Source organism: Pelobates fuscus, chromosome 10 (assembly GCF_036172605.1).
Source record: "Pelobates fuscus isolate aPelFus1 chromosome 10, aPelFus1.pri, whole genome shotgun sequence".
Taxonomy (NCBI): Eukaryota; Metazoa; Chordata; class Amphibia; order Anura; family Pelobatidae; genus Pelobates; species Pelobates fuscus.
The window spans coordinates 87,691,553-87,718,369 of NC_086326.1; the positions used below are offsets into that span (position 1 = coordinate 87,691,553).

At 40.9% G+C, this 26,817-nt stretch overlaps 1 protein-coding gene across 3 annotated transcripts in view; it reads left to right on the forward strand.

Moving 5' to 3' along the window:
• Positions 1–11,735, forward strand: part of ANAPC16 (anaphase promoting complex subunit 16) — a 51,459-nt gene extending 39,724 nt beyond the window's left edge. For 2 of the 3 annotated variants that reach the window (XM_063433947.1, XM_063433948.1), the window contains exon 4: positions 11,354–11,735. In XM_063433947.1, coding sequence (XP_063290017.1) covers positions 11,354–11,487 — 134 coding nt within the window. In that variant the 3' untranslated portion in view covers positions 11,488–11,735. The remainder of the gene's footprint in view (positions 1–11,353) is intronic. The other variant, XM_063433949.1, reaches the window with a different exon arrangement.
• Positions 11,736–26,817: the final 15,082 nt, after the last annotated feature.

The window sequence follows — 26,817 nt, forward strand, 5'->3', positions numbered from 1 at the left end:
TCAATCTAGAATTATTTTCAGAGATTGTGGTGTCCTCTCAATGCGTATCCAAATATTAAGTTGCCTAAATTAAATTTCTCATTTGAGGCCCCGGGAGCTGACTTCTTGCCTATTGCTCATTATCTGGTGTCTGCTTGGGACTTGTCGTTGCTGTCTCTCTGGAATCAATTTACAGGTTTAAGAGATGTTCAGTCCAGAATAGAGAGCAGCCACTAAGTGCGGTTAGATAAGTACCAACATTTTACTTGGTGGCTTTTGGCTGCAAATTCTCTTCTCTCAACTTCTAAACAAAGTATGAGTGATAGAGAGAATTCTTACAACCTCCATCCAAACATAGATATTTTTCTGTTTGGCACCTAATTAGTTTATATTATTTGAAACTAGACAACATTTATCTAGGCTCATTATAATAGTACATTTTGCTCCAATATGAACTTCCCATTCTACCTCCTTTCTTACAAAATGTCTCATTTTATATAAATTTATAAAACTGCGGTTCAAATGTCACTCCATGCTGGCGATGCTCACATATCAAGTTCCTGTACTTGCTCAAATCCTCAGCCATTGCAGATTCTGTAGTCCTCTTTAACCGAATCGGGAAGTGATTTATTCCATCATGATGCTCACTTAACGTTTTATAGTATAGCTGAGATTTTCCCATAATCAAGTTTATGGGCATATCCGCTATTTCTGAGAATTGGAGTTAAGATTTCAGCTTTCTGATATACCGTATATACTCGAGTATAAGCCGACCCGAATATAAGTCGAGACCCCTAATTTTACCCCAAAAAACTGGGAAAACTTATTGACTCGAGTATAAGACTAGGGTGGGAAATGCAGCAGCTACTGGTAAATTTCTAAATAAAATTAGATCCTAAAAAAATTACATTAATTGAATATTTATTTCCAGTGTGTGTATATAATGAGTGCAGCGCGTGTGTGTGAGTGCAGCGCGTGTGTGTGAGTGCAGCGCGTGTGTGTGAGTGCAGCGCGTGTGTGTGAGTGCAGCGCGTGTGTGTGAGTGCAGCGCGTGTGTGTGAGTGCAGCGCGTGTGTGTGAGTGCAGCGCGTGTGTGTGAGTGCAGCGCGTGTGTGTGAGTGCAGCGCGTGTGTGTGAGTGCAGCGCGTGTGTGTGAGTGCAGCGCGTGTGTGTGAGTGCAGCGCGTGTGTGTGAGTGCAGCGCGTGCGTGTGAGTGCAGCGCGTGCGTGTGAGTGCAGCGCGTGCGTGTGAGTGCAGCGCGTGCGTGTGAGTGCAGCGCGTGCGTGTGAGTGCAGCGCGTGCGTGTTGCAGAGCCTTGGGGGGGGGGCAATTTTTTATTTTTTTTTTTCATTATTTTTTTTTTATTTACTTATTATTTTTGTAATTATTATTTTATTATTTATTTTTGTTTCGTCCCCCCTCCCTCCCTGCTTGCTAGCTGGCCAGGGAGGGGGGCTCCTTCCCTGGTGGTCCAGTGGGGTTGGTAGTTCAGTGGGGGCTGCAGAGATGTTACTTACCTCTCCTGCAGCTCCTGTCAGCTCTCTCCTCCTCCGCGCCGTCCGGTCAGCTCCCTCTGTCAGCTCACACTGTAAGTCTCGCGAGAGCCGCGGCTCTCGCAAGATTTACACTGGGAGCTGACCGAGGTGCTGAACGGACGGCGCGGAGGAGGAGAGAGCTGACAGGAGTTGCAGGAGAGGTAAGTAACATCTCTGCAGCCCCCCCAGTCTGTATTATGGCAATGCAAATTGCCATAATACAGACTATTGACTCGAGTATAAGCCGAGTTGGGGTTTTTAGCACAAAAAATGTGCTGAAAAACTCGGCTTATACTAGAGTATATACGGTATATATTTATATCTATATCGCTAGAAAGTGAACTACAATCCCCACAAAACTTATGTAATCATGTCAAGAAATGTTTTGGGATTTGGAGGGAAGGGCTGAAATGGTACACTTATGGTGAAGGGGAAAAAAAATATCCAGCAATGTAATGTACACTATACATCGCACCCAGGGCCAGTTCAAGGATTTTTGGCTACACAGACGAAGATGCATTTTGGAAACAAAAACATGCATCTTTAGCAGTGTCACTTTACTCCTCCTCTTGAATTTCTTACCCACTTATGTTTCTCATACTCCTCTTTTGAAAGTATTTTCCGATTCCGTGTATATCACCCCCTTAGTGTATCTTATTTTCCCCCTTGTGTGTCCCTTCCCCCTCCCAGACCCTCTGTGTATCCCTTACCTGTGTGTGTGTGTGTGTGTGTGTGTCCCCTCCCCCTCCTAGACCCTCTGTGTGTGTGTGTGTGTCCCTTCCCTTCCCCCTCCTAGACCCTCTGTGTGTGTCCCTTCCCCCTCCCAGATCCTGTGTGTGTGTGTGTGTGTGTGTGTGTGTGTGTATGTCCCTTCCCCCTCCCAGATCCTGTGTGTGTGTGTCTTTCCCCCATGTGTCTTTTTCCCATTTATCTCCCACCACGGTCCCTTTGTAGTCTGTTCCACCTAGGGATCGACCGATATTTTTTTAGAACTGATACCGATATTCTGTGAACTTTCAGGCCGATAGCCAATATAATTTGCCGATATTCTGTACATTTACCATTTTGGAAAATAAAAACTATTTCTAAAGGTAAATGCACAAACTATACATGCCACGTGTAGTGGATGCAGTGTGTTTAGACAGGGGATCTGTGTGTGTGTGTGTGTGTGTGTGTGTGTGTGTGTTTGTGTAGTGGATGCAGTGTGTGTTTCTGTAGTGTGGATGTAGTGTGTAGTGGATGCAGTGTGTATTTGTCTAGTGTGTATATAATGAGTGTGTGGGTAGTGTTCGTAAAGTGAATGCAGTGTGTGTAAAGTGAATGCTGTATATACTAAATGCAAAGTGTGTGTTTGTGTAGTGTGTGTAAATAAGGATTGCAGAGTGTGTGTGGGTATTTGTGTAGTGTGTGTGTGTGTGTGTGTATATATAATGCAGTGTGTTTGTGTAGTGTGCATTATATAAACACACTACACAAACACACTGAATTATATAAACACACTACACAGGCACACTGGTTATATAATGCAGTGTGTTTGTATAGTGTGTGTGTATAATGCAGTGTGTTTGTTTAGTGTGTGTATATAATGCAGTGTGTTTAGTGTGTGTATATAATGTAGTGTGTTAGTGTGTGTGTGTTTTATAATGCAGTGTGTGTGTGTGTGTGTGTAGTGTGCATTATATACACACACTATACAAACACACACTGCATTATTATACACACACACACACACACACTATACACAGTGTGTTTGTGTAGTGTATGTGTATAATAATGGAGTGTGTGTGTGTGTGTGAGGGGGCATTTTTTATTATTTTTTTTTATATATATATATATATATATATATATATATATATATTAAATTATTATTTTTTTTATATATTTAATTATTATTATTTATTTTTTGTTGTCCCCCCTCCCTGCTTGTTGCCTGGCCAGGGAGGGGGGATATAGCAATCCCTGGTAATACCGATATGCCAAAAATACCGAATATCGGACGATTATATCGGTAAAACCGATAATCGGTCGATCCCTAGTTCCACCCTCTCTCCCCCTACCCCCCCCCCCCCCCTTTTTTTTTTTTTTTTTTTTTTTTTTTTTTTTGTGGTATCCGTCCTTTTGTAATCTCTCCCCTCCTGCTCACCTGCCTTTTTGTAGTATGGCTGAGCGGACTGTGGACACACTTAACATTGTGTGTGAAAACTATGTCCTATTTTGTAAATTGAGAAAACAAAATGCAGATTTTTATAATAATTGGCACTTTTATGAATGAATGTTGTTAAAGGAAAACTATAGTGTTCGGAAGGCAAAGCTGGTTCCTCTGGTCCCGTCCCCCCCCCCCCCCCCATTAGCACATATAGGATTAAAAAACCCTTTATTCACTTACCTGATTCCAGCACCAACCAGGGCCGTTTGAAGGAATTTGGGGGCCCCAAAGAAAATGGACATGGAGGCCCCCCAAACCCACCTGCCCCGCCTTCTAAATACACACACACACACACATTCACTGAGAGATACGCATACACTAGCTAACAGACAAACACACACTCACTAACTGACACACTCATTCACATTAAAACACTCACTTTTTTTTTATTATTATTATTTATCCCCCCCCCCCCCCCCCCAGCCTCCTTACCTTTTGGGAATGCTGGGGGGGGTTCTCCCTCTCCGTGGGGCTGCTCGGCGGGCGGCGCTGCTCCCGGCATCACTCTGCGGCGCGCGACCGACCGGATTGTTAGTTAGCCGCAAAGCTTACAAGACATTTGCCCTGGGCATTTGGAAAGTGCCATCCAAGGCAAATGCCTTGTTTGCCTCGCAGCTAATACGTCCCTGGTCGTTGTCTTGGGGCCCCAAGCAATTGCTTGGTTTGCTTGCCTTGTCGCGACGGGCCTGGCGCATTTATCCCTCAGTGCTGAGTTGCAGTCCGCGTCTCTGATATCATACGATGTGCCTTCATCATAGGAAAGCATTGCCTCAATTCTTTCCTATGGGGGATTTCTCTGACTCTGAATGCCCTCATGCAAGGCAATCTTAGTACTGCATTATAATCATTGCATCTTCTCAAAAAGTGCAATGTTTTACATTGCTGGACTAAGGGAGACAGGGACACTCTAGTGCCATTTGATATACATCCTCCTGTGATGTGTGAGCACATTGAACATGAGGAAGCTCCTCTAGTGGCTGTCAGGAAGACGACTACTAGTGGTTTGTTCAGCCTTGCATTCAAAACCTTGCCATATTACTAAATGGGGTTCTGTACCAAGACCACTTCATTGAGATTGAAAACACTTTAAATGTAAACAAATGTCTCCAGTTACATGTCACATTGTGTTAATCAAGTCTGGGTAGACACGCACATTATATTATGTGCTAAAATGTAGCAACACAAAACTTTGTTGGGTTGATCTAACAAAATGAGATAAGATTGACACTTCACAGACACACACACACAACGTAAATTTCATGGAAAGGCAACTTGTGGGGGGAAAAATTGCCAGCACTTCAAAAGTATGTTTTTATGATCTCTCTCTTTTAACTAGTTTATATTCTGTTAATCCCTAAGAAATACTGAAGACTAAAAACCATTTAGGGATTACATTGGTTTTGCATTCTTTTAATATGTAAAGGATACCCTGTCATTATTATTTTTTGGATCACAGGATTGTGTACCCAAAAGTGCTTTAGTGCTGTGGGTTGTGAAGCTTTTTGTTTGTTTTTTTTGGGTGGTGGGTGGGGGGACAGGTTTCCGCTACGGGTTTATTTGCTCTGTATCTTTCTCATCATGTTATTTGACCCAAAATAATCAGGATATACGGTAATCAGTCTTTGTACACTGTAACAATTTTTTATTTGTAGTTTTGAGTGCACATAACTAGTCTTGAAAAGAATATACAGTGGATGTAAAATCTTTTCTGATGTCCATCCTGCTGCAAACTTTAGGATTCCTTATACCTCTGTCTTTCCGTCAACTGTTGCTGACTAGTCTACTTCCTTTCATCTATATCTGTTCTGTCTCACAGCCTCCTCTCTATTCATTTGTTTTCTTTTCCTCTCTCTTTTATCTATGCTATCTTTCTTGAATCTCCTCTTTGCCATGTTTTCTTTCTCTGGCACTGTACTCCCCATTACAAGCCATTATACTACCTCTGCATGCCTCTTTTTCCTTTACTTCTGTGTGAAATTGTGCTTCAATTTCCTTTCTCCTTCAGTGAAAAATTGTCCTTTGAACACACTGCATATGCTGGCTGTAGGTGTATTTGCCCATCAGTGGACAAAAACATGTTTCCATGGCAACTGTAAACTAAGACCCTTCTATCCAATGGAATTCCAATATGCAAATGCTCACAACAGAATAGCACAGCCATCAACATTCCAGCCAATGGCAACAGAGAATGCTAATGCGGAATATAGCAATGTCTCTGTGGCAACAGTACACATGCTTCAATAGGAATAAGGCAATGTGTCCCAACTACATGCATGAAAGGGAGAAGAGCATAGAAGCCAGTGGAAAATTGGAGGCGTCTGAAGTGGTCAGTGTGATTTGAGGTGAGCGGGCAAAAGAGCGTTTAGTGCACAAATCAAGAACAGCACAATACAGTATGGCATAGCATTCTTCTTGTATGTTTATTTTAAGAGCTGTATAATTTGCAATTTATGTATCACTCCAGTTCTCTTGCTCCCCTGTACACTAACCTCTTCAAGACTCCCTGAGCTGTGAGTCTTTATTGCTGGATTCCTCAGTTATATCTGTGACACCAGAGTAATCCAAAAGAAAGGTCCAGCATTCCACAGTATGTGATTGCAAACAAAACGCCGTTCAAAAAGCATCAACATAAATTATAAACACACCCAGGGTAGCCACTTTTTTTTTTTTTTTTTTTAATCTTTCTTTCGAATGGGTGTTGGCAATTTTGTGCATATTTTCTTCAGATTTATGTGGCCTTTCTGTATATTTATAAGCCACATGGATCTGTATCAGCTGATTTGTCCCACAGCAAACAAGCTAAAGGGTGTTTGCTGTGGTGCCTTAACCCCTTAAGGACAGAGGCAATTGTACACATTTTGATCAAAACAAAATGTAAACAAAACCTTGAATTTGCGCTATATGTCTGTTCAACATTAAATCATTCATATTATATGCAGCTACACTTATTTTGTACAATTCAAACAGGGCTTTCATTTCACATTAACTATTCAGATATGAAATCTAATTTAATATGAATACGATCTAAAAATGTGTGAGAAATAAAGACATTTTATTTTCTTAGTTCTGTCCGGCATTCTAACTTAGAAGATACTGTTAGCTTTTACTAAAATAAAATAAACTTATTTGTGTTCAGCGATGTCTCATAAGTACAACAGTACCCACCATGTCCAAGTTTTATGGTGTTTTGGAAAGTTACAGCTTCAAATATAAGGCTTTCCCCTGTCCGGTATTTGCATATTGAAATTTGCCAGATTGGTTATGTTAGATGGCAGCCCAGGAATGAGAATTACCGGGGTATTCAAAATGGGGTGTGTGCTTTATTTTTTATTTTTTTTTAGTAGCTAATTCGTCACAAAACCTAGCCAAAGTTTGCGTACATATTTGTTTTTTTTGCATTTTTACACAAAAACTGTACTTTCAATGATGATACTATCGTTTTACCATTTCAAAACACTCACAGGATTTATGGTGTTTATGAAAGTTACAGGGTTAAATAGAGGGCCTGGGTTGTCAGGCATGTCAGGCACTTTCCACCTGGGTTGTCAGGCATGTCCCTGAAATTGTAATTAGTAAAATCACATAATTATGTGAAAAGGTTACATGAACATACACATGGGATGGGTAAAAGCTTAAAGGCATTGGAAATGTCTGTTTTCTCCAACCAAGCACCAACCCCTGCCTTTAGTATGGCATGAATGACATTGTCCACTATAGCGTAGTGCAAGGAAAACTCTTCAGAGGGAATCCGTGAATAAAGGCAATGAATATGGAGCCGATAAATCGATAATTAGACGTTTTTTATTGTTAGATTTCCGTGTGGCTATACCTATAGGGTTGGTACGCCAGCGTGAGAAAGGGCCTATAATGAATCCGTTGTCCAACTCTTTCTTAAATGTCAGTGTTGAGGGGGTCAAGTAGAGCGGACTGTAGGTTCTGACACTCGTGAATACCAGTGGGGAGTGTTATTAGGCCAGTGTTGAAACCGTCTGTGTAACCCTGAACCAAAAAGTCTACTAAGTGACATGATGGGTATGCTTTGAGATAATGCGCCAAGTTGTCAATGCAAATGTGACGAACTGGACCTCGTCACGGGTTCTTGGAGGGGCATATTTGACAGCCTCTAACCCTGTGATAAATCACTATTTGTGCCTGTTGGGACTTATAACAGGAACCATTCGAACTTTCGAAGTGGCACTTCAAACTCCCGAAGCCCTTCGAAGGGCACTTCGACCACGTTGTGGCGGCCATTTTGTTTGCATGAACTAAAATCGCAAATAGACTTCAGGGGGACTTAGCCGCGAATGCCCTTGAACTAATTTCGTCATGAAAACCTTGCGGTTCCCGGTCGTTCCTCCAGCGGCAGTTAGCTGCGATTTTATGGAACTATTTTCGACTGTGGGACAATGCCTGCGGTCAGTAAAATCTATGACTACCATAAAATTTCTGAACCCCTGAACTGATCAGGGTGATATTTGGATATGTTGGTCACCCAGATCATGGGTATCAAGGGATGTAACTTTTATGGGGATGTTATGTGTTTTGAAGGTATTTTGGAGGTTTTGTAAAAATGTGTGTTTTTTTTGTGTTTGGAGATAATTGAGTTTAGTATAGTGCTTGACTCAATTATCTCCTAAGTTAAGGGGGAGGTTTATTGTTTTGTATGTGGGAGTGTCATGCATTTAATCACTGTTCTTATTGGTTTGTCAGTTTGTGTCCGTGTCCCCAACAAGGTCCATGTGGGTGTCACCCTGGCATGGGGACTTGCATTAAAGGCCAGTGTGGCTACCATTAAACCAGTCCTGCTTTACCCTCAACATAGAGCCTCGCCTCGTGTTTGTAGGGACCTGCTATACAAGCAATAACCACAAGTTCTTGTAAGAGCTTCACAGCTATACCTGCTATACTCTCTTGGAGGAGAGGCCTTCCCACTTTGAGTTGCATCCAGGAGTTTTGCCAAGGGTGGGAAGGGACGGCGAGACACCCAGCCAAGCTAGGGTAGCTTGGGGGCTACAGTGCTGATGGTGTCTGGTGGAGTGCTTGGAGTCCTTGGTGAGCACTGCGAGCATCGCTTGACGGAGGCACCCGGTCTGGTGTGGACCGGAGCAGATAGAACTTGGACTGCACTCATGCTTAAAGTCAAGGGGAAGAAATATAACCAGGATAGGGAAATTACCAGCACTTACAGACTTTTGAAGTTTCAGCCTGTGAGTGCTGGTCATCTCCTTATCCTCAAAATATATATATATATATTATAATGTTTTTTTTTGTTTTTTTTCCTATCCCCGTCCCCTCCCCCCTTCTATGGCCCACTTCTCACTTGGTCTGTGAATAAAATCCACATTTAGTGGCTGTCCCCTATCCATCGATCATTTTCTCTTTTTTGGAGCCACAGATGCAATCCAGAATCACGAACAAAACAGCCACTCTCTGCCATTGTGAATTTTGGTTTGTTGGTGATTTGCATACCTTTCATTTCAAAGTTCTGGAATTCTACTGATTGTCTGATCGGGTGAAATTCAGACAAGTTGCATTTCAGGCAAAAAAACAAATCTGCAGTTGTATTATGGGGCATGTGTCCAGCATTTAAGTGTTTAGTAGCGAAGCACTGGATATTGAAAACTGTACTCATCATCTGAAATGGAGGTTTAGGAAATACAGTTCTATCAAGAACCTCTGTTTCTAGTTATATAAAGTTGAATTGTAACATTCTTTAGAGTGTCCAGGGGCAACCTGTACACATCACTACACCTTGGTGCCTGCCTTACAAGAACAGAGCGGCAGATTTCAAAAACAGCTTCTATATATGGAAGCACTTTCTGCAGTCCCACCTCCTCCATTGCACCCAGGATTTACACAGCCCCTTGCTGTTGCATAACTTATAACAAATATGGGGACCCAGAATTCTAACACAGGTTACGGCCTGGAGATTTGATTGCCCACCCATCCACCCCCTTTGTAAGGAGTAGAATAGTTTTTGAACGCTGCTATCTGACCCCACTACCATCTCTGAAGCATTACGAAGTATAGGCTGAAAGCATCAGCTGATCATCCTCAGCCGATAAGATAAGTTCTGCATTGGATTCAAGGCTTAGCTCAAGGGACAGTGCTCTCAGGCAATGGTTATGAAGGCCAGGGGCAGTGGCTAGCAGACGCCAGGTAGGAAGTCAAGCAATTTGAAAATTGTTTGACTACTTAAAATGGGGGACTAAGTTGAAATGGGACCTTAAAATCGTCCCACCAAAATCAGCACGGTTGGGAGTCCTGCACTAGAACAAGCTTGCAGACTAGATGGGCCGAATGGTTCTTATCTACCGTCACATTCGATATTTCTAAGCTTTAGTTGTTATGGTGCTTGGGATGTTAATTTAAAGCGGTTATCATCTATGCCTGTAGCCTCCTTATCAAGCACTGTTTGTTTTGTTTTTCTTTTCCATCAAGTCAAGGCTCTGCCAAGAGCGTTGTGCATTGACACAGGGCAGCTGCCCAAAACATTTGCTTTCTGCTGTACTTCAGTGCTATTTTTTTTTTTATTTTTTTTTTTAAATAAAGCCTTGGTTCACAGGATGGATTGTTATTTCAAGTTGAGATAAGCTTCTGAAGCTGTCATTTTGTCATATTGCAATTCCACGAATGTCATGGAGAGGCCTAGTAGTTTATATCCTTTGAAGAAGCCTTGTGGGGAATACATTAACACTTAAGAGTAAACAAATCTAGATAGATTTGATGAACCGTGATTTGTTCACGATTAAAGAAAACTTTAGGGATTTTTGGTGAAAATTAATGGTTGGAATAATTTAATCTAATTTATGTCTGGTGTTGGCATGCCAAGTATACTGACAGCTGACACTGGTTGAGCATCCAATGCTATTCTATAAAAAAAAAAAAAATATATTGGCTTGACCGGTCATGGCATAATGGCTATGTGCCCACAATATGATGGGAATCTTGTGACTGGGCAATCAAGATTGTTGATCTCCCTACTAGGAGGATCAGGCTGCAATTAGGAGTTTGTTCCAGCGCTGGAATAAAAATAAATGTAAGGGTTATTTTTAACTTTTTTTGTAGTAGTAGTAGTATTATAGAAGGGCTTATTTTGTGTTCCGTTAAATTGTCAGGGTGTGGAATGGGCATAATTAAAGGCATAAAGTTCACATGAATCTTTTAGTAAAGTTGAGTTATCAAGTACACCTTGTATTTTCTTCATCTTGTAGAAGCATGCAAACATCCATGTCTTGGAACATTATGCAAAAATATTTTTTGGGGGTTTTTTTTTGTGTGTTTTTTTTTCTAGAACCGGCTAACTAAATTTATTCAGGAGTATAACCGTTATCATTTCGTAACTTCATCTCTCTGAAGCAAATAAAAATAGTAGTAAGAAGGGCTTTGTTGTCCCTGCCAGGATTAAAATCTTTAACACAGAGGTTTCTACTACTGATGATTAATTGAGCTGTTTTGCCAATCATGAGAGGAGCCAATAGAATGATTCATGGCAAAAGACATAAGGTCATTATGTAGAAGAGTATTTATCAGGACTAAGATAGCAAGCTCTTGCGCATGTTATGCTAAACTGCTTGAACGACCTTGGGTGGCTGGGGTGCAACCTGTTATAATTGCAGTAACATTTGTTTAGGTCTAATCTTTTCAGATCAACAAGTGGCTCGAATGGAGAAGCTGGCTGGATTAGTAGAAGAACTGGAAGCAGATGAATGGAGATACACCCCTATAGAACAACTTCTGGGCTTCACTCCTTCAGGAGGAAAGTGATCAATCATATGCAGTAATATCACTTATTCAGTATTGTGGCAAGAGTAGGAGCTACGTGAACATCACAGTAGACGAGAAGTTGCTTGTGGTGGGAAAGCTTCGTTAAGGGATTATCCGTAACATCTGAGGCAGAGGCAGTGTGTGGAGAAGTCATGCAACCCAAATGAATGGACATACCTATTTGCAAATTCTGCGATTGTCCTCACAGTGCTTCCACGAGTAACAATAAAATACCTTTCTTTTGCATATTTATCATATTACTCCTTATATTTGTTTACAAATTATAATTGCGTAACATAGATTTTGGAATATTTAGTTAACAAATGCCATGAGATAGTTGGTCATCCATCCAGAAATGAAAGGCTCTTGAGCACACTCAGCTGAAGTCCGATTGGTGCCTGCTTCCATGCACATCACCCTTTGCCATGCTTCCTTGTAGTCCTTCTACACAGAGTTTTAGACACCTTGTCATCAGTAGGGTGCAGGAGGAATGTGAGGGGGTACAGTTAGGGTGACAGAGTAACGTTAAATTATAGTTCCCTAATACCACTTGCCGTCAGTTGCTTACACCTGAACTACCCCTGAATTTGTGTCCTAGTTACTTGATAATGTATGTATTGTAAATGTTGTGTAGATAGTGAGAAATACATTGTCTTGCTATTCATTACATAGTGAATATAACTGCATTTTTTTTTTTCAACCCTTGTTTTCTGTAATGTTGCATTTTATGATCACCTTTTACAATAAAAAAAAAAGATTAATGGTGTTCTAAATCATTGCAACATTGTTTACTCAATAATTTTAAAGCAGCATTTTAGTTAATATAACCACTACATGCCAATGTAGTCATGATAGTTCCATTAGGCTGCTGGCACCGTTCCCCATTGTTAGGTGTTTTGACCAAAACCATGGGGTCCATAAGCACTTGTGTTCCAGCCCCCTACTTGTAAATTCCACTTCCATGCTACCAATATCCATTTTACCCTTATTAGCCAGGCACATCAGCTTCCCACTCAAATGAATGATGTTGAATTATGTGTGAACTTGATATTGCTAATGAAATCAAGCATTCCCATTAGCAACAGACAGTCAAGTAACAGAGTGCTGGTGCCTCGGGGACCCCAGATAACCTGGAAATGGCAATTAAATCCTGATGGTACCATAACCACTTTATTGACTTGTAGTGTTTCTAAAGACTAGACTGAGCCTTTAAAGTTGAAGTGCCAACAGATAACTTGTCGTACATTTGTTTTAATTGTTCTCTGTCTTAAATGGACACTAAAGACACCCAGACCACTTCATCTCAATGTTTGTGTGCAGTGCCACTGCCATTTTTTTAACCCTACAATCTAAAACATTGCCGTTGTGTAGGAATGGTAATATTTTCATTGAGCGTTATACACACATCTATTGGCTGTTGTCCCCTCCTCCTCATTGAGAGCATTTTTTTTTTTTGCCCTGGTATCCTATGGGGAAGCATTGGATAGACGTGGGCATTCATGATCTCAGTGAATCAGACTCTGCGACCACGGTGAGTCCACCTCGCTGCTGGGTATGAGGTATATTAATGCTTTTTAACCCTTGCAAAGAGGCGCAATAATCCAAATAATGAGGGGAACACTATTGTATTAGGAATACTTGTTTATTGGCACATCGGGTTTCCTGCCATTACGTTTCTCATTGTCACTGATTAACTCAACTAGGGTGAGGCCCCTGCAAGATCAGAGCAGCATGGGATTAAAGTGAAGTAAATCTTATTACAAACTAGGGGGAGGCAAGAATCTCAATTGTTAGGAAAGCTCTTCAACATTTGTTCGATTTAAAGAAGGTTTTTTTTTTTTATTTAAATGTTTTGCGTACTTACTTGTATTGCGCGCTATATATATATATATATATATATATCTCCGCTTCAGAATAGGGGATCAAAATTTATTTTCAGACATCTAAATCTTCTTCATTTTGGCATAGAAAATGTTTTTTTAACATACCATTTCCCGATTAGTGCAAAGAGCAAGTCTAAATAAAGAACTTTGTATATTAACCACAGACCATGAATTATTTTTAGCCACGTTAACGTGCACTTGTGTTCTAAATTGATACACTCTCTGCACTGTTCGTTATTTTGGAAAATTAAAACTGTAGCTGCGGATCTGAAGCAAAAGGTTACCAAAGCATCTGTCCGTGGGAGGTGATTGTAGCTTAGGTTCAGTGCTTGTGTGGGATGTGTGGCTGGTATGTGCACGTAATCGGCATGTTCACTTATATCTCCTCTACCTGACATTATTACAAAAGACTTTAATTAACATGATGACAAATAAGTCAAATTGAAGGCTCCAATAAAAATCCAGTTGCAACAAATAATGGAACGGCAAAATAAGCACAGCTCGTAAACACACCGCACAAAGATTAAAGGATCACTACACTTTTACATTTTCCAATTAACATATGAACTTAAAGGGGATCCCATTTTGTGTGTGGTTTAATTGTGTTTATTCTATATATCCTGTCCTCTCCTTTAATGTGTACGGCCAACGTTACGGTAGATACAACTGATCTGCCCCATTGTTGAACATAAACGTTCACATCAAAAGCAACTGGATACCTGTGAGTGGATTGGATTTCAGCATTAAGATATTTCTCCTGAGTTAAAAATGTGTGTTTGTGACACCTTTCTGTTCTGTGGGTGGATATTGTGTGCTGGCTATCAGTACTGTTTGGGGAGTTTTGTGTACTTGTTGTTTGTAATGTGTGCTGACTGTGTGTAATGTGTGTGCTGGCTGTCTTTGGTGTGTGTTTGTGCTTGCTCTGCTTTTCCCCTCCCCATGCAGAAATGGGGCAGAATTGAGCACACACATTGCACAAAACCAACACACACCAAATCTACACTTATTGTGTGCTATGGTTCCTGGTGTTCTGCGGGGTTTCACTGCTTTACAAATATACTATAGCCTTGTGGCTTTGTCTTCTCATACAGCTGTGTCTTTATAATGTTAATAAATATAATGCCCATCTGAGTCTCTAACTAGAGATCCTAATATTCATAGCCACCCAATTGGGCTGTCAGGAATTGTTAACAAAAAATCTTCATACTGTTATAGATTGAAAGAGGTTTCTATAATGTCCCTTTAAGGCTCTGTTGTAGGCAAAAAAAAAATATTACAATTGCTTCAGAATGTGTCAGGCCATCTTCTGGTTTGCAATCATGTGATAATCATGCTCGCATGGAATATTAGAGGATTTTTTTAAAATCTGTTCAGAATAAGCATCCCTCGTAGTTATGTAGTAAAATTGTACAGTATGTGTACAAATAGTAAGTGATTGCAATAGAAATTACCATGAATCCAACGCTGGGCTGGGCGCTTGAGCGTTTCCATGCACCATTTGTAGTCACGCAGCATCATTCTCTTCGAGTTAGTCAAATGCTTCTCATAAAGGTTGGACCATTCTCAATAACTTAGAGCGCATGCATGCGTTCTGAGCTAGAGGGGAAAGAGTGTGGGAGAGAGAAGAAGAAAATAAACAGACAAATGATAAGGAATTCTTTAGGAAAGCCTATGGCCTCCCAGAGTAACCTCTACCTCACATACCTGTCTCATGCTCTCTCCTAAAGGGCAGCACTTTACTCTCTCCTCCAGCTCTGCTTCACTCCCACCTAATTTGATTGCTATTTCTTGTCCTAATGTGTTTTATGCCCCACCTCCTATAGACTAAGCTCTTTGAGCATGGTCCTCTTCAACCTATCGTTTCTGTAAGTTTTCTTGTAATTGTCCTATTTATAGTTAAATCCCCCCTCATAATATTGTAAAGTGCTACGGAATCTGTTGTCGTTATATAAATGGCGATAATAATAGTGGTCACAGTTTGAATTGGATCCTGAAGCAAAGTGGTGGGAGTAGCAGTAGGTCAGGCAGATGAGCCTGGCAACAGCATGTATTAGTCTGAAGAGGGCAATGCAGGTATTTAAAAAAAAAAAAAAAAATGATGAATGAGTTGCAATAGTCGTCGGGTTATGATGAGTGCATGAATAAGTGCCTTAGTTGTATCTTGAGTTAGAAAATGTGAATATGAGCAATTGGGATCATTTGTGTCCCATTTACATCAAATAGAGAAGCACTATTTGAGGGAGAAAGATGAGTAGTTCAGTTTTAGAAAGGATAAGTTTTCATTCTTTGAAAAAAAATATGCCTAGCCGAACGCTACCAAAAGGGCATGATATCCCTCCTTTACTCCCACCTCTGCTCCACCACGCGGGAATGGGGCGCCCTCCACTACACCGACAAATGGGAGACCGATCCAGGGGAAACCTTAGAGGGCATAGACTGGCAGGACCTATGGGAGGCAAACGCTAAAACCTCCATCTGCGTCACAATGCAGGAACAGTCGTACAAAACGATGTTCAGGTGGTATACCACCCCTGTTCAATTGTACCACATGAAAAAGATGCCCACAGACATCTGCTGGCGAAACTGCGGAGAGAAAGGGACATACGCCCACATGTGGTGGCACTGCACTAAGATAAAAAATTTCTGGACGGCAATTCAAGCACTACTAACCCAAATCATAGACAGACCGGTAGCACTAAACCCATGGACATTCCTGCTAGCCAGACCCCAAGAGGATTGGCCCAAACCAAACCAACAACTGCTCAATAAAATAACTCTAGCGGCCAGAAGGGCAGTAGCCCAAACCTGGCTACAACCAGACACCCCCCCATTACCAACAGTGATCAATAAGATCAAAGACTGCCATCTCATGGACAAACTCACGGCCCAAGTATGAGGCTCCACCAAAGCTTTCACCAGACTTGGGAACTTTGGGAAACCTACAGTGACCGATAAGGGCAAGGTAGCAGACAGGAGCCGCAAAAACAAACAAATGAGCGAAGTATGACCCCCCTCTACCCCCACCCCTACCACCGCCGAGACGACCGGTATCCTGGCCCGCAGTTTAGTTCTCGTTTTTTTCTCTTTTTTCTTTCCTTTCTTCTGTACTAAATTGTTGTTCACATTTTTACTATTCGCTTGAAACAGTGACAACGGATGAAAGTAGCAATGATGTTATTACTTAATGAATCTAAAACATGTACTTTGGCATATTTGTATACTAACTTCATCATCTAGAAAGCCAATGGGCTCTTGCACGAGCCAAACCTTTCACATTGTCTACTCAATACCGTTGATAAAATAAAGAATTTTTTTTAAAAAGGGTATGTTTTAGAAAACTGGAAGACTTCTATTTAGGATGGAAGGAAAGCAGTTTGTGACATGTACTAAGAGGGCAGAGGAGGAAAGGTAAATCTGAGTATCACCATATAGATACTATTAAAATCCAAAATAATTACCGAGAGAGGAAGTACAAATAGAGAATAAAAGAGGACCAAGAACAGAGCCTTGGACAACACCACGTGAGATGGGCAATGGGACGTAAGTAGCTCCAGAGTAGGAAACCCTAAATGAGCATTCAGAAAGACAGGATAAAACCCAGTGTACAGTGTCACAGAGTTCAAGATCGAGGAGGGTATGAAAAAGAAGAGAATGGTCAAAGCATAAAAATGATCAAAGAAGAGTAAAGGAGAGCCAGGGGGATGGTAGATAATGGAAACATGGGCTGAGAGAGAATTGAAGATAGTGTGTTCTTACAGGACTTGTGTGAGAGAGACAGGCTGTAAAAGACAAAAGATTAGAGGGTGAAATTGGTTAAATTTAGGAAGGTAATGCACTAAGGAGTAATGGTCCATAGAGTTGTCAAAGATCCTATATAGGCCTGGTAACACAGGTAAGTAGGGATGAAATATTCTGTCTGTAAGCAAAGCACACAACATAGAATTATGGAACAAAACATTAAAAAAACGATATAACAATTGGCAGAAAGAGGATACAGCAGATATAGGACTGATGAGTAGCTTGAGTTTACGAGGAGTGCTTTGCAGCGCATAAAGGAAACCTGTGATGAAGAAAAAAAACTTCCATCTTTAAATTTTTCTCCTATTTTCTGTTAATTCCTTGGCAGAAGAATTGAGGGACAGTGGAAGGAAAAAAAGACCTCTCACAGGAGATTCCTCTGCTCTTCACCCATAGCAACTTCTGCCCCAATGCTGTGGTTGTTATGGTAACTCTAGCCAGCATTGCTAGGTAGTGGGGGAATGGAGTTACGTGAGGCAAGGAAGCACCATGAAGGTTTGCCCTGCTTGAGGAAGTGTCCCCAAGCAGGGCAGATCAGAACAGAGGAGGAGCACGAGCAGACTCTAGAGGTGGTTGTTACAAAAGTGTAATACCCACCTCTTCAATTAGATTGTGGCAGGGAAGTGGAGGGCCTGGTAATGCATGACAGTTTCCATCTAACCTAAGGCAGTTTCTGAAATACTGTTTATTTCTATAGTTTTGATGATTATAGTTCTCAGGAGCCCTTTTTAGAGTGTGTTCCTTCTTGGCTTGTGCAAGAGAATTAGTTAATGCCTATGCTTCACTACTATAAGTCTACCCCACACTTTGGGTATGTGGTGAACATTCTGTGAACCCAAAATCTCCAGTTAATAGGTGGTCCAGAAAGCCCTTTTTTCTTTTTTTCTTTTCTTTAATTATTTGCCTTTCACTACCTACCGCACATGGGATGGTGAAGATGAATAGTGTAGAGATGTTTCACTCTCCTGTAGGTGCTAGGGTTTTTTGTTTGTTTTGCATAAAGTGAGTGTTTAGGAGGGGACATACTGAATCTCTCCTGGTAACACCAGCTGACACAGTGGGTAGGTATGTTTGTTTTAGAGGTTTGTTCAAAACTGAATAATTTAACCCTATTTGGTCATAATTTAAGTCGGATCATTTAATCTCATATTTAGTGCAGATTTCTTTAATATAAATTTCCTAAGCAAATATAATGAATGCAGACTTAAATGGGAAAAAAAAATGAATTGCCCCAAATCAAGTGTAAATTCTTTGGTAAATCACCATATAAAGGTTTTGTTTTTTTTCTTTTTAGAATTAAAGGTACACTATAGTCACCAAAACAACTTTAGCTTAATGTAGCTGTTTTAGTGTATAGGTCAGGCATAGGCAACCTTTGGCACTGCAGATGTTTGGACTAGACCTCACATGATGCTTTGCCAGCATTATGGGTGTAAGAGCATTATGGGGGATGTAGTCCACAACATCTGGAGTGCCGAAGGTTGCCTATCCCTAGTATAGGTCATACCCCTGCAGTATCACTGTTCAATTCTCTGCCACTTGGCAGTTAAATCACATTTATTTCTGTTTATTCAGCCCTAGTCACACCTCCTCTGGCTGTGAATGACACAGCCTGCCTGAAAAAAAAAATGGTTTCCTTTTCAATCGCATGTAACTTACTTTAAAAGTTTTTATCTCCTGCTCTTTAAATTTAACTTTAATTACATACAGGAGGCTCCTGCAATGTCTGGCAAGCTATTAACAGAGCAGGCGATAAGACATTCTGAATTAAACCGTAATTTAAATACAGAAAGTGTAAACATTAAATGACTTTACAGGAAGTGTTTAGGGAGGCTGTGTAAGTCACATGCAGGGAGGTGATACAAGGGCTGCATAAAAAAAGTAATTTAACTCCTAAATGGCAGAGAATTCAGCAGTGAGACTGCAGGGGCATGATCTATACATTAGAACTTCTTTATTAAGCTAAAGTTGTTTTGGTGGTTATAGTGTCCCTTTAAATATACACTTTTTACACTGTCAACAAGCTAAAATCCTGTGACCTTTAGGTGATTTATATATTGAGCTGTATATTTTAACAGAAAACCTACCAGCAACTGTTATGTTGCATGCTACAACAGATAGTATAGTCCTATGCTACTAGCCATTATGTAATTCACCATTATAAGTCATAGAATGCTACTAGCAGGTGAGAGTTTTGAGCGAGTTTGATGTTTTGGGGGATGGCCTCTTAATGCCCTGCTTCTGCTGACCTCCCTCAATCAGGGTATCTTGACTGGAAACTGAAATGCATATAAATAAATAAATCATTGACATTGTGTGTCTATCTTTTCTGCAGCATCTAGAAATGTTTAATTTATTTAGTTCCCAAATCTCTCTAATAGGATCTTTCACATGACGGTAATTTGGACTTTTGTAATTTTCAGGTAATGTTTGCACACAGTCATACAAGTCACGTGTCATGACATATAACGTGCTAGCAGTGGCATAGACGCACTGGTATTGTCAGCCAGCCATATTATGCCACCTCCTCCATTACGAATGTATCCTGCAGGTTGGCTCCCACATAATTTTTCTACATGAAAACAACACATGTTCCTGCTCCCACTAGAAATCCCGAACTAGAGCATATGACGTATTTTGTTTTTCCCCTTTTCAAATGGATTACTATTAAATAATCTTGCTGCATTTGCTATGTTTTTGCACAGGTTTTTTTTTTCGTTTTTGTTTTTTTTTAAAGAGAAACTGTTTTTTATAGCATTGACTTCGCACATCCTGTGCTGTGTGTAATTATACTTGACTGCCCTTAAAATACGTGTTTACCTGACCTCACTCCAGCCAAGCACAGCATGATGCTGATTGATCCCTTAAATGGACAATATAGTCACTAGAAAACTACAGCCTAATGTTTAGTATAGTCCGTCCCTGCAAGCTTTTTAATTTAAAAACTGCCTAGGGACACCTCCTGGGTGCAGCACTGACATTCAGCGTCTCCACGCTCTGCATGGAAGTGCTGAACTTACCCTTATAGAGATGCATTAAGTCAATGCATTTCTATAAGGAGATTCTGATTGGCGCAGAGCGGTGCACGATAGCCTCCCAATGCTTTCATATTGGAAAGCATTGCATTGGCTGAGATAGTTGTTTGATGAGTTCGCTCAGCCAGGAGGCCAGAGTGTGGGAGGGGCCAGCTGCAACCAGGCACGCGTGACGCTGAATAGGTGAGTAAACTGGAGGTAAGGGGCAGCAGAGGCCTAAACAGCTTTTTAGACCTATAGTGTCAGGAATACATGTTTTTATTCCTGACACTATAGTGTTCCTTTAATGTAAAATTGAATTTCTTGTCTAAAATACTCCAGCATCAGCAGATTCATGCACGTTAACTGGCTTTCAAATTAAGAAAGATGAACATAAAATGTAATGTGGATATTCTTTCACTTGATTTATTTGAAAGTAGGTCATATAAAGTGAATGCCCTCTGATCATTTTGTTTGCTTTATTTTGGGGAGTCTTAATCTAGCAGTAAGCTATGCTTGATACTGCCATTACACTGTGACTAAATATCCATTATGTAACTGTTAAGAGGTGTTATTGTGTTACAATGCCTGATCTTCTCACTTTTGATACTTCGTCCACTATCATTCGTCTTCCTCTGTGTTGCCAGAAACCACATCACCTTTGAACCAGTGGACTATTCTGCGGCACTAGACTATGGATTCATTGTGCAAGGACTGTGATAGTGTAAGCAGGGGCGTACCTAGAGGATTTGGCACCCGGGGCGGACCCTGAGTGTGGCAACTTCCCCCCCTCCCCCCATAATAAAAAAACACAATTTTTTGCTTTCCTATGGACTGTTTGTGCGGGCAGCTCTTGCCGCGCATGTGCATTTGGCTCCACTCGGGAGCTGACGTCGGCGGGGGAGAAGAGGTCACTCCTTAAAACCCATTCAGCCACTTACCTTTCTCCAGCGTCGGGCTCCCTCGGCGCTGGTGACCTCTCCTCCCCCTGCCGACATTAGATCCAAATGCGAATGCGCGGCAAGAGCCGCATGCACATTTAAACAGCCCATAGGAAAGCATTACTCAATGCTTTCCTATGGACGTCCAGCGTTTTCTCACGGTGAGTTTTACAGTGAGAATTGCAGAAGCGCCTCTAGCGGCTGTCAGTGAGACAGCCACTAGAGGCTGGATTAACCCTCAGTGAAACATATGTTTTCAGCTGCAGGGTTAAAACTAGAGGGACCTGGCACCCATACCACTTTATTGAGCTGATCCTTAGAAATAGCATAGGAAAGGGATTTGGGTTCAAAAGATGTAGCGGCTAGGGCAGAGGTTTTGTAGAAGGGGCCCAGGGCAGGGGTTTTGTATAAATGCACCATTTTTGTAGAAGGGGGAAGACCAGTGCTTTTGTAGAAAGGGGCTGGTGTGAAACTTCTAGAAAACTCCTCCCCTGCCCCTTTCTACAAAGCCCCTGGTCTTGCCCCTTCTAGAAAACCCCTGCCCTTCGCCCTTCATATAAAAACCCTGCACACTGATCACATAAATTTCATACACTCCCTACACATAAAAACCCTGCACACCCCCCTTAATTAAAAAAAAACCTGCACACCCCCTTAAAAAAACAAAAACCTGCACAACCCCCCTTAATTAAAAAAAACCTGTACACCCCCTTAAAAAAACAAAAACCTGCACAACCCCCCTTAATTAAAAAAAATCCTGCACACCCCCTTAGTAAAAAACAAAAACTTGCACAACCCCCTAACAAAAAACATGCACACCCCCCTTAATAAAAACCCTGCACACCCCCTTAATAAAAAGCAAAAATCTGCAGTGCACATCCTCTCTTAATAAATAAAATACTGCAACCCCCTTAATTTAAAAAAAAAAACCTGCACCCCCCCTTTAATTAAACATACCCCCTCTAAATAAACTAACCCCGTGCTGCACCCCCTTTAATTAATCCACCCCCTCTTTGATTAAACCACACCCCTCTTTAATTAATCCACAACCCCTCTATAATTAATCCACCCCCTCTAATTAATCCACCACCTCTAATTAATCCACCCTCCTCTAATTAATCCACCCCCTCTAATTAATCCACCCCTCTAATTAATCCACCCCCCTTTAATTAATCCACCCCCTCTAATGAATCCACCTCCTCTAATTAATCCACTCCCCCTCTAATTAAACCACCCCCTTTAATTAATCCACCCCCCTTTAATTAATCCATCCCCCTCTAATTAATCCATCCTCCCCCTAATTAATCCACCCCCCTTTAATTAATCCACCCTCCCTCTAATTAATCCACCCCCTCTAATCCACCTCCCTCTACTTAATCCACCCCCCCAATTAATCCACCACCCTCTAATTAATCCACCCTCCCTCTAATTAATCCACCCCCTCTAATTAATCCACCCCCCTTTAATTAATCCACCCTCCCTCTAATCCACCCCCCTTTAATTAATCCACCCCCTCTAATTAATCCACCCCCTTTAATTAATCCACCCTCCCTCTACTTAATCCACCCCCCTTTAATTAATCCACCCTCCCTCTACTTAATCCACCCCCTCTAATTAATCCACCCCCCTTTAATTAATCCGCCCCCTAATTAATCCAACCCCCCTTTAATTAATCCACCCCCTCTAATTAATCCACCCCCTCTAATTAGCCCACCCCCTCTAATTAATCCACCCTCCCTCTAATTAATCCACCCCCCCCCTTTAATTAATTCAGCCCCAGACATAAAATAACTACTTTCTACTTCCATTTTGATGATGCCTTGCTTGCCCGCCAAGTCCGACCACCGACCACTGACTAATGATAGTCATCCCCCCCTCCCCCCCTTAGTACGCCACTGAGTGTAAGCATTTATTATGCACCTCACAACAACAAAATTCCTATACACTATCACTCCTGATGTTGAGACATGGCTGCTGCAAATGAATCAATATTCCAGTTTTACCATGGAGTAAAATATAATCCATTTTATAACACTGCACATCATGAAACATCAATACGACAATGACAACATAATAGTAAAGTACGAAAGAGGAAGCGAGATGTCTACACTTGCGACTTAGTGAGTTGTGTGGAATAAGGCTTTTAGTTTTTTTGTTTGTTTGTATGTTTTTTTTACAGAGGTACCCTAAAGGGACACTTTAGGCACCCAGACAACTTCAACTCATTCAAGTGGTCTGGTGCAGTGTCTCATCACCCCAAACCCTGAGCATGTAATGATTGCAGTTTTTAATAAACTGCAATAATTACCTGCTAGGCTTAACTCCCTCGCTAGTGGCTGTCTACCATACAGCCACTAGAGGGACTTCCAGATGGTTAGGCGACTTTTGGTCACCTAAACGACACTGGACGTCCTCACACTATGCATGAGGACTTCAAGTGTCACTGGAACATCGGCGCTGGAAGTGAATGAAAGCAATGTTTAACCCATTCTGCACCACAGGGGGCTTTAACCCCTTAAGGACCAAACTTCTGAAATAAAATGGAATCATGACATGTCACACATGTCATGTGTCCTTAAGGGATTAATGTAGTAGCCCTAGGGAATACACCATAGGGTCTTGAGAAGAACTATATCAATCTAGTATTATGTTATAAACAAACTATTCCCATGGTGGCTCGCCCCCCTCTGAATGAGTGCCGTGGTGAAAAAGAAAGAGATACAAAATAAAGGCGTTTGGTAGGAATACTCCCAATGAAAACATGCACACATTTATTTGGAGTAGAAAAGAGTTACAGAAAGATTTGTAAAGAAAAACAGGCTGTCATGAACCTAAAAAAAAAATGTTTTCAAAAAAGGACATTTGATCACTATGGTTTTCTGTCTTTTATAGGAATTTAAAACTGTGAATATGAATCACGCATGAATCTGGGCAGGGGAACCATACGCCGTATATGCATTCAGGGTGAGGGGGCAATTGTCCCCTCTTTCTTCATGCTTGAAACGTACCAGTCGAGCAAAAATGTTATAATTACAGTGTGTGCAGTTGTTAGCTTACTCAACTGTTTGAAAATTGCATTGAGGAGGAGGATCGTGGGCTCCTAAACAAAAGATTAAAATAAAAATCAACCTCAATTTTGTAGCCTGGTTATAGAAGATAATGTAATTAAAACCGCTTCATTGTCAAAATTTTAAATTGTTTTGTTTGTGCTTCAGCACAATTATATGTGATGTCATCCAACAGTTTATATTTGTACATTTCCATTTAAAGGAACACTATAGCATTCGGAATACAAACATATACTCCTGATGCTATAGCGACCTGCCAGTAGTTTGGGTGTCCACCCCCATATGAAGTAAAAAGATACATTTTATTTACCTTTCTTCTGCCGCACAAACTTGGCTAAGATCATAAACCTTGATGATATAAGCCAATCCAATGCTTAGCCATAGGGAAGCATTGGGTTGATATTACACAATCCTCTCCTCAGCGAGGTGCACCTCTATTAGGAGTCCTCAGTGTCTCCATGCATAGCGTGAATGTGCTGAACGTTGGTCCTGCAAACGTTGCAGGACCTAACCCAGGAAGGCCCTCTGGCTGCCACTAGAGATGTTACTAGGCAGCAATGTAAACAATGCTAGGCCTGCAGGGACATACTTTAGACCCCAGAACCGCTACATTTAAGTTCAGATTAGATATTTTCCCATGAATTATAATATGCATCCAAATTATCCAGTAATATGGAGAATTTTATTATTTTTTTTAAATATGATTTTGCTGTACAAAAGTACAGTTGGTTCTTAGATAATCTGGAGGCTCTGCTACTATGAGTCAATATTCTTTGAAATATGAACCTCAATTTCAGGCATTGTGGCCATTCTAGATTTCTTTGGATTTTATATATGTTGAAAATTGGAAGGACACCGTCCACATATCTGGACATGTCAGGGACGACTCGCCAAATATGCTATCGATATTGCCAAAAACTTGTGTTTTACCCTGTATGATGTACTTATTATATTTCTAACCTCGTGAATAAGTCCGATATGTGATGTTTTGTATTGAAAATGTTTGTATTGATGGTGTTCAACCTTGTTATAAATAAAGAATTTAAAAAAAAAAGTACAGTTGGTGCCTAACACTAATTCTGTAATTTTAATTTTAAAAGGTACTCTCTAAGCCCAATTACCACTACAGCACCAAGATAGAGAGAAGTATTTATCAAATAGCCAAATATCTGATATCTTCTCGGATAATGTGTGGGCCTTGAGAAACCTGGAGATCATTATTATAATGGAGCCTCACGGTTGTAGTTCCTGTACTGATGTTGGTTGCCCACCTTTTTTTGACAAGTATTGCCTTGAGTTATGAACTTGAGTTGACTATCTGAACTTCTGCTAACGTAATACTTCCCCTTTATAGATACTGCAGTGCAACTCTCCTAAATTGTGATTTAAATCCCAACAGGAACTAAAACAGATTTCCATTTTCTAATAAACCACTACATGTAAATCAGTATAATGCAACTACGGTGGGGAAAGAGATGAAATTGGAAGGAAGAGGAGGAAAATGGGGGGAAACCAATTCCCAGGCTAATTGTATTAAATACACTTTTTTTTTTTTTTTACTCTTTTAACCGGTTTTCTTATTTGGATTTCAGACTGTCCCTGCTAAGAGCCAGCTGCCTTGATTGTAGTGTTATCACATGCAATAAAGATTTACAGTTCAGATGTTACAGTCATGGGTTCAGCGTTATATCTTCTGTGATGTGTAATGTATTAATGGTGCTGATATCGCCAGTGTAAATAATTAGATAAAGAGTACAAGGAAGGGTTATCGCAGACATCCCGTGTGTTTAAGAAACATCAAAACTGAGATGAGGGCCACAATATGCCACACACATGACTTTTGGGGAAGTCAAAGCCATTTCAGTAAGCAGTAATAATGACAAAGTCTCCCTTGTTCACAAACGAGTTATAACCTATCAAAATATCTGGAGACTGAATCTGAAACAAGAACACCTCACTATATGATTTTTTATTTTTATTTGTTTTTGTCACACCTACTGCATATTGCAAAACTTGTATTTGTGCCTTAAGGATCAGAATCAAAACGAGGGAAATTATGTAATATCTACGGTAATTCTTTATGCTCCCTTTCTGCAAACGATGAACAAACAAAAAAAAACTTGCAATTGTGTTCATTTTCATAACGGTAATTTATCAGTATCACTAGACCAGTCATGTCCAAAGTCCAGCCCGCGGGCCATTTGCGGCCCACGTTCTGGTTTAATATGGCCCCACAGTTAATTTGGTAAATCTATCTGTTGTGGCCCCCAGTGAATCCCTGGGATCTCTGGATCTTTGAACGCAGCGGTCCTGAGCAGCGCTCGGGAATTCACTGGGGGCCAAGAGATTGTGAGAACGCAGACGGACGTGCAGTGACCTCAGTATGCGTTCTCACAATCTCTTAGACGTCGCGGGTTCCTTCTCCCTGCTGGGACAGAAAGAGAATGGACAGAATAAAGAGAGAAGGTACAGAATAAAGAGATTAAATGAAAAGTATGCTGTTTGTAGTAAACTTTGCATAAAATAATTAATTTGCATTCAATTTTAATGGTTCAAAGAATGTCAGGCAAAATGGTTGGCCCTCACGCATGTTCACTTCATCAAATCTGAAGTTTGGACACCCCTG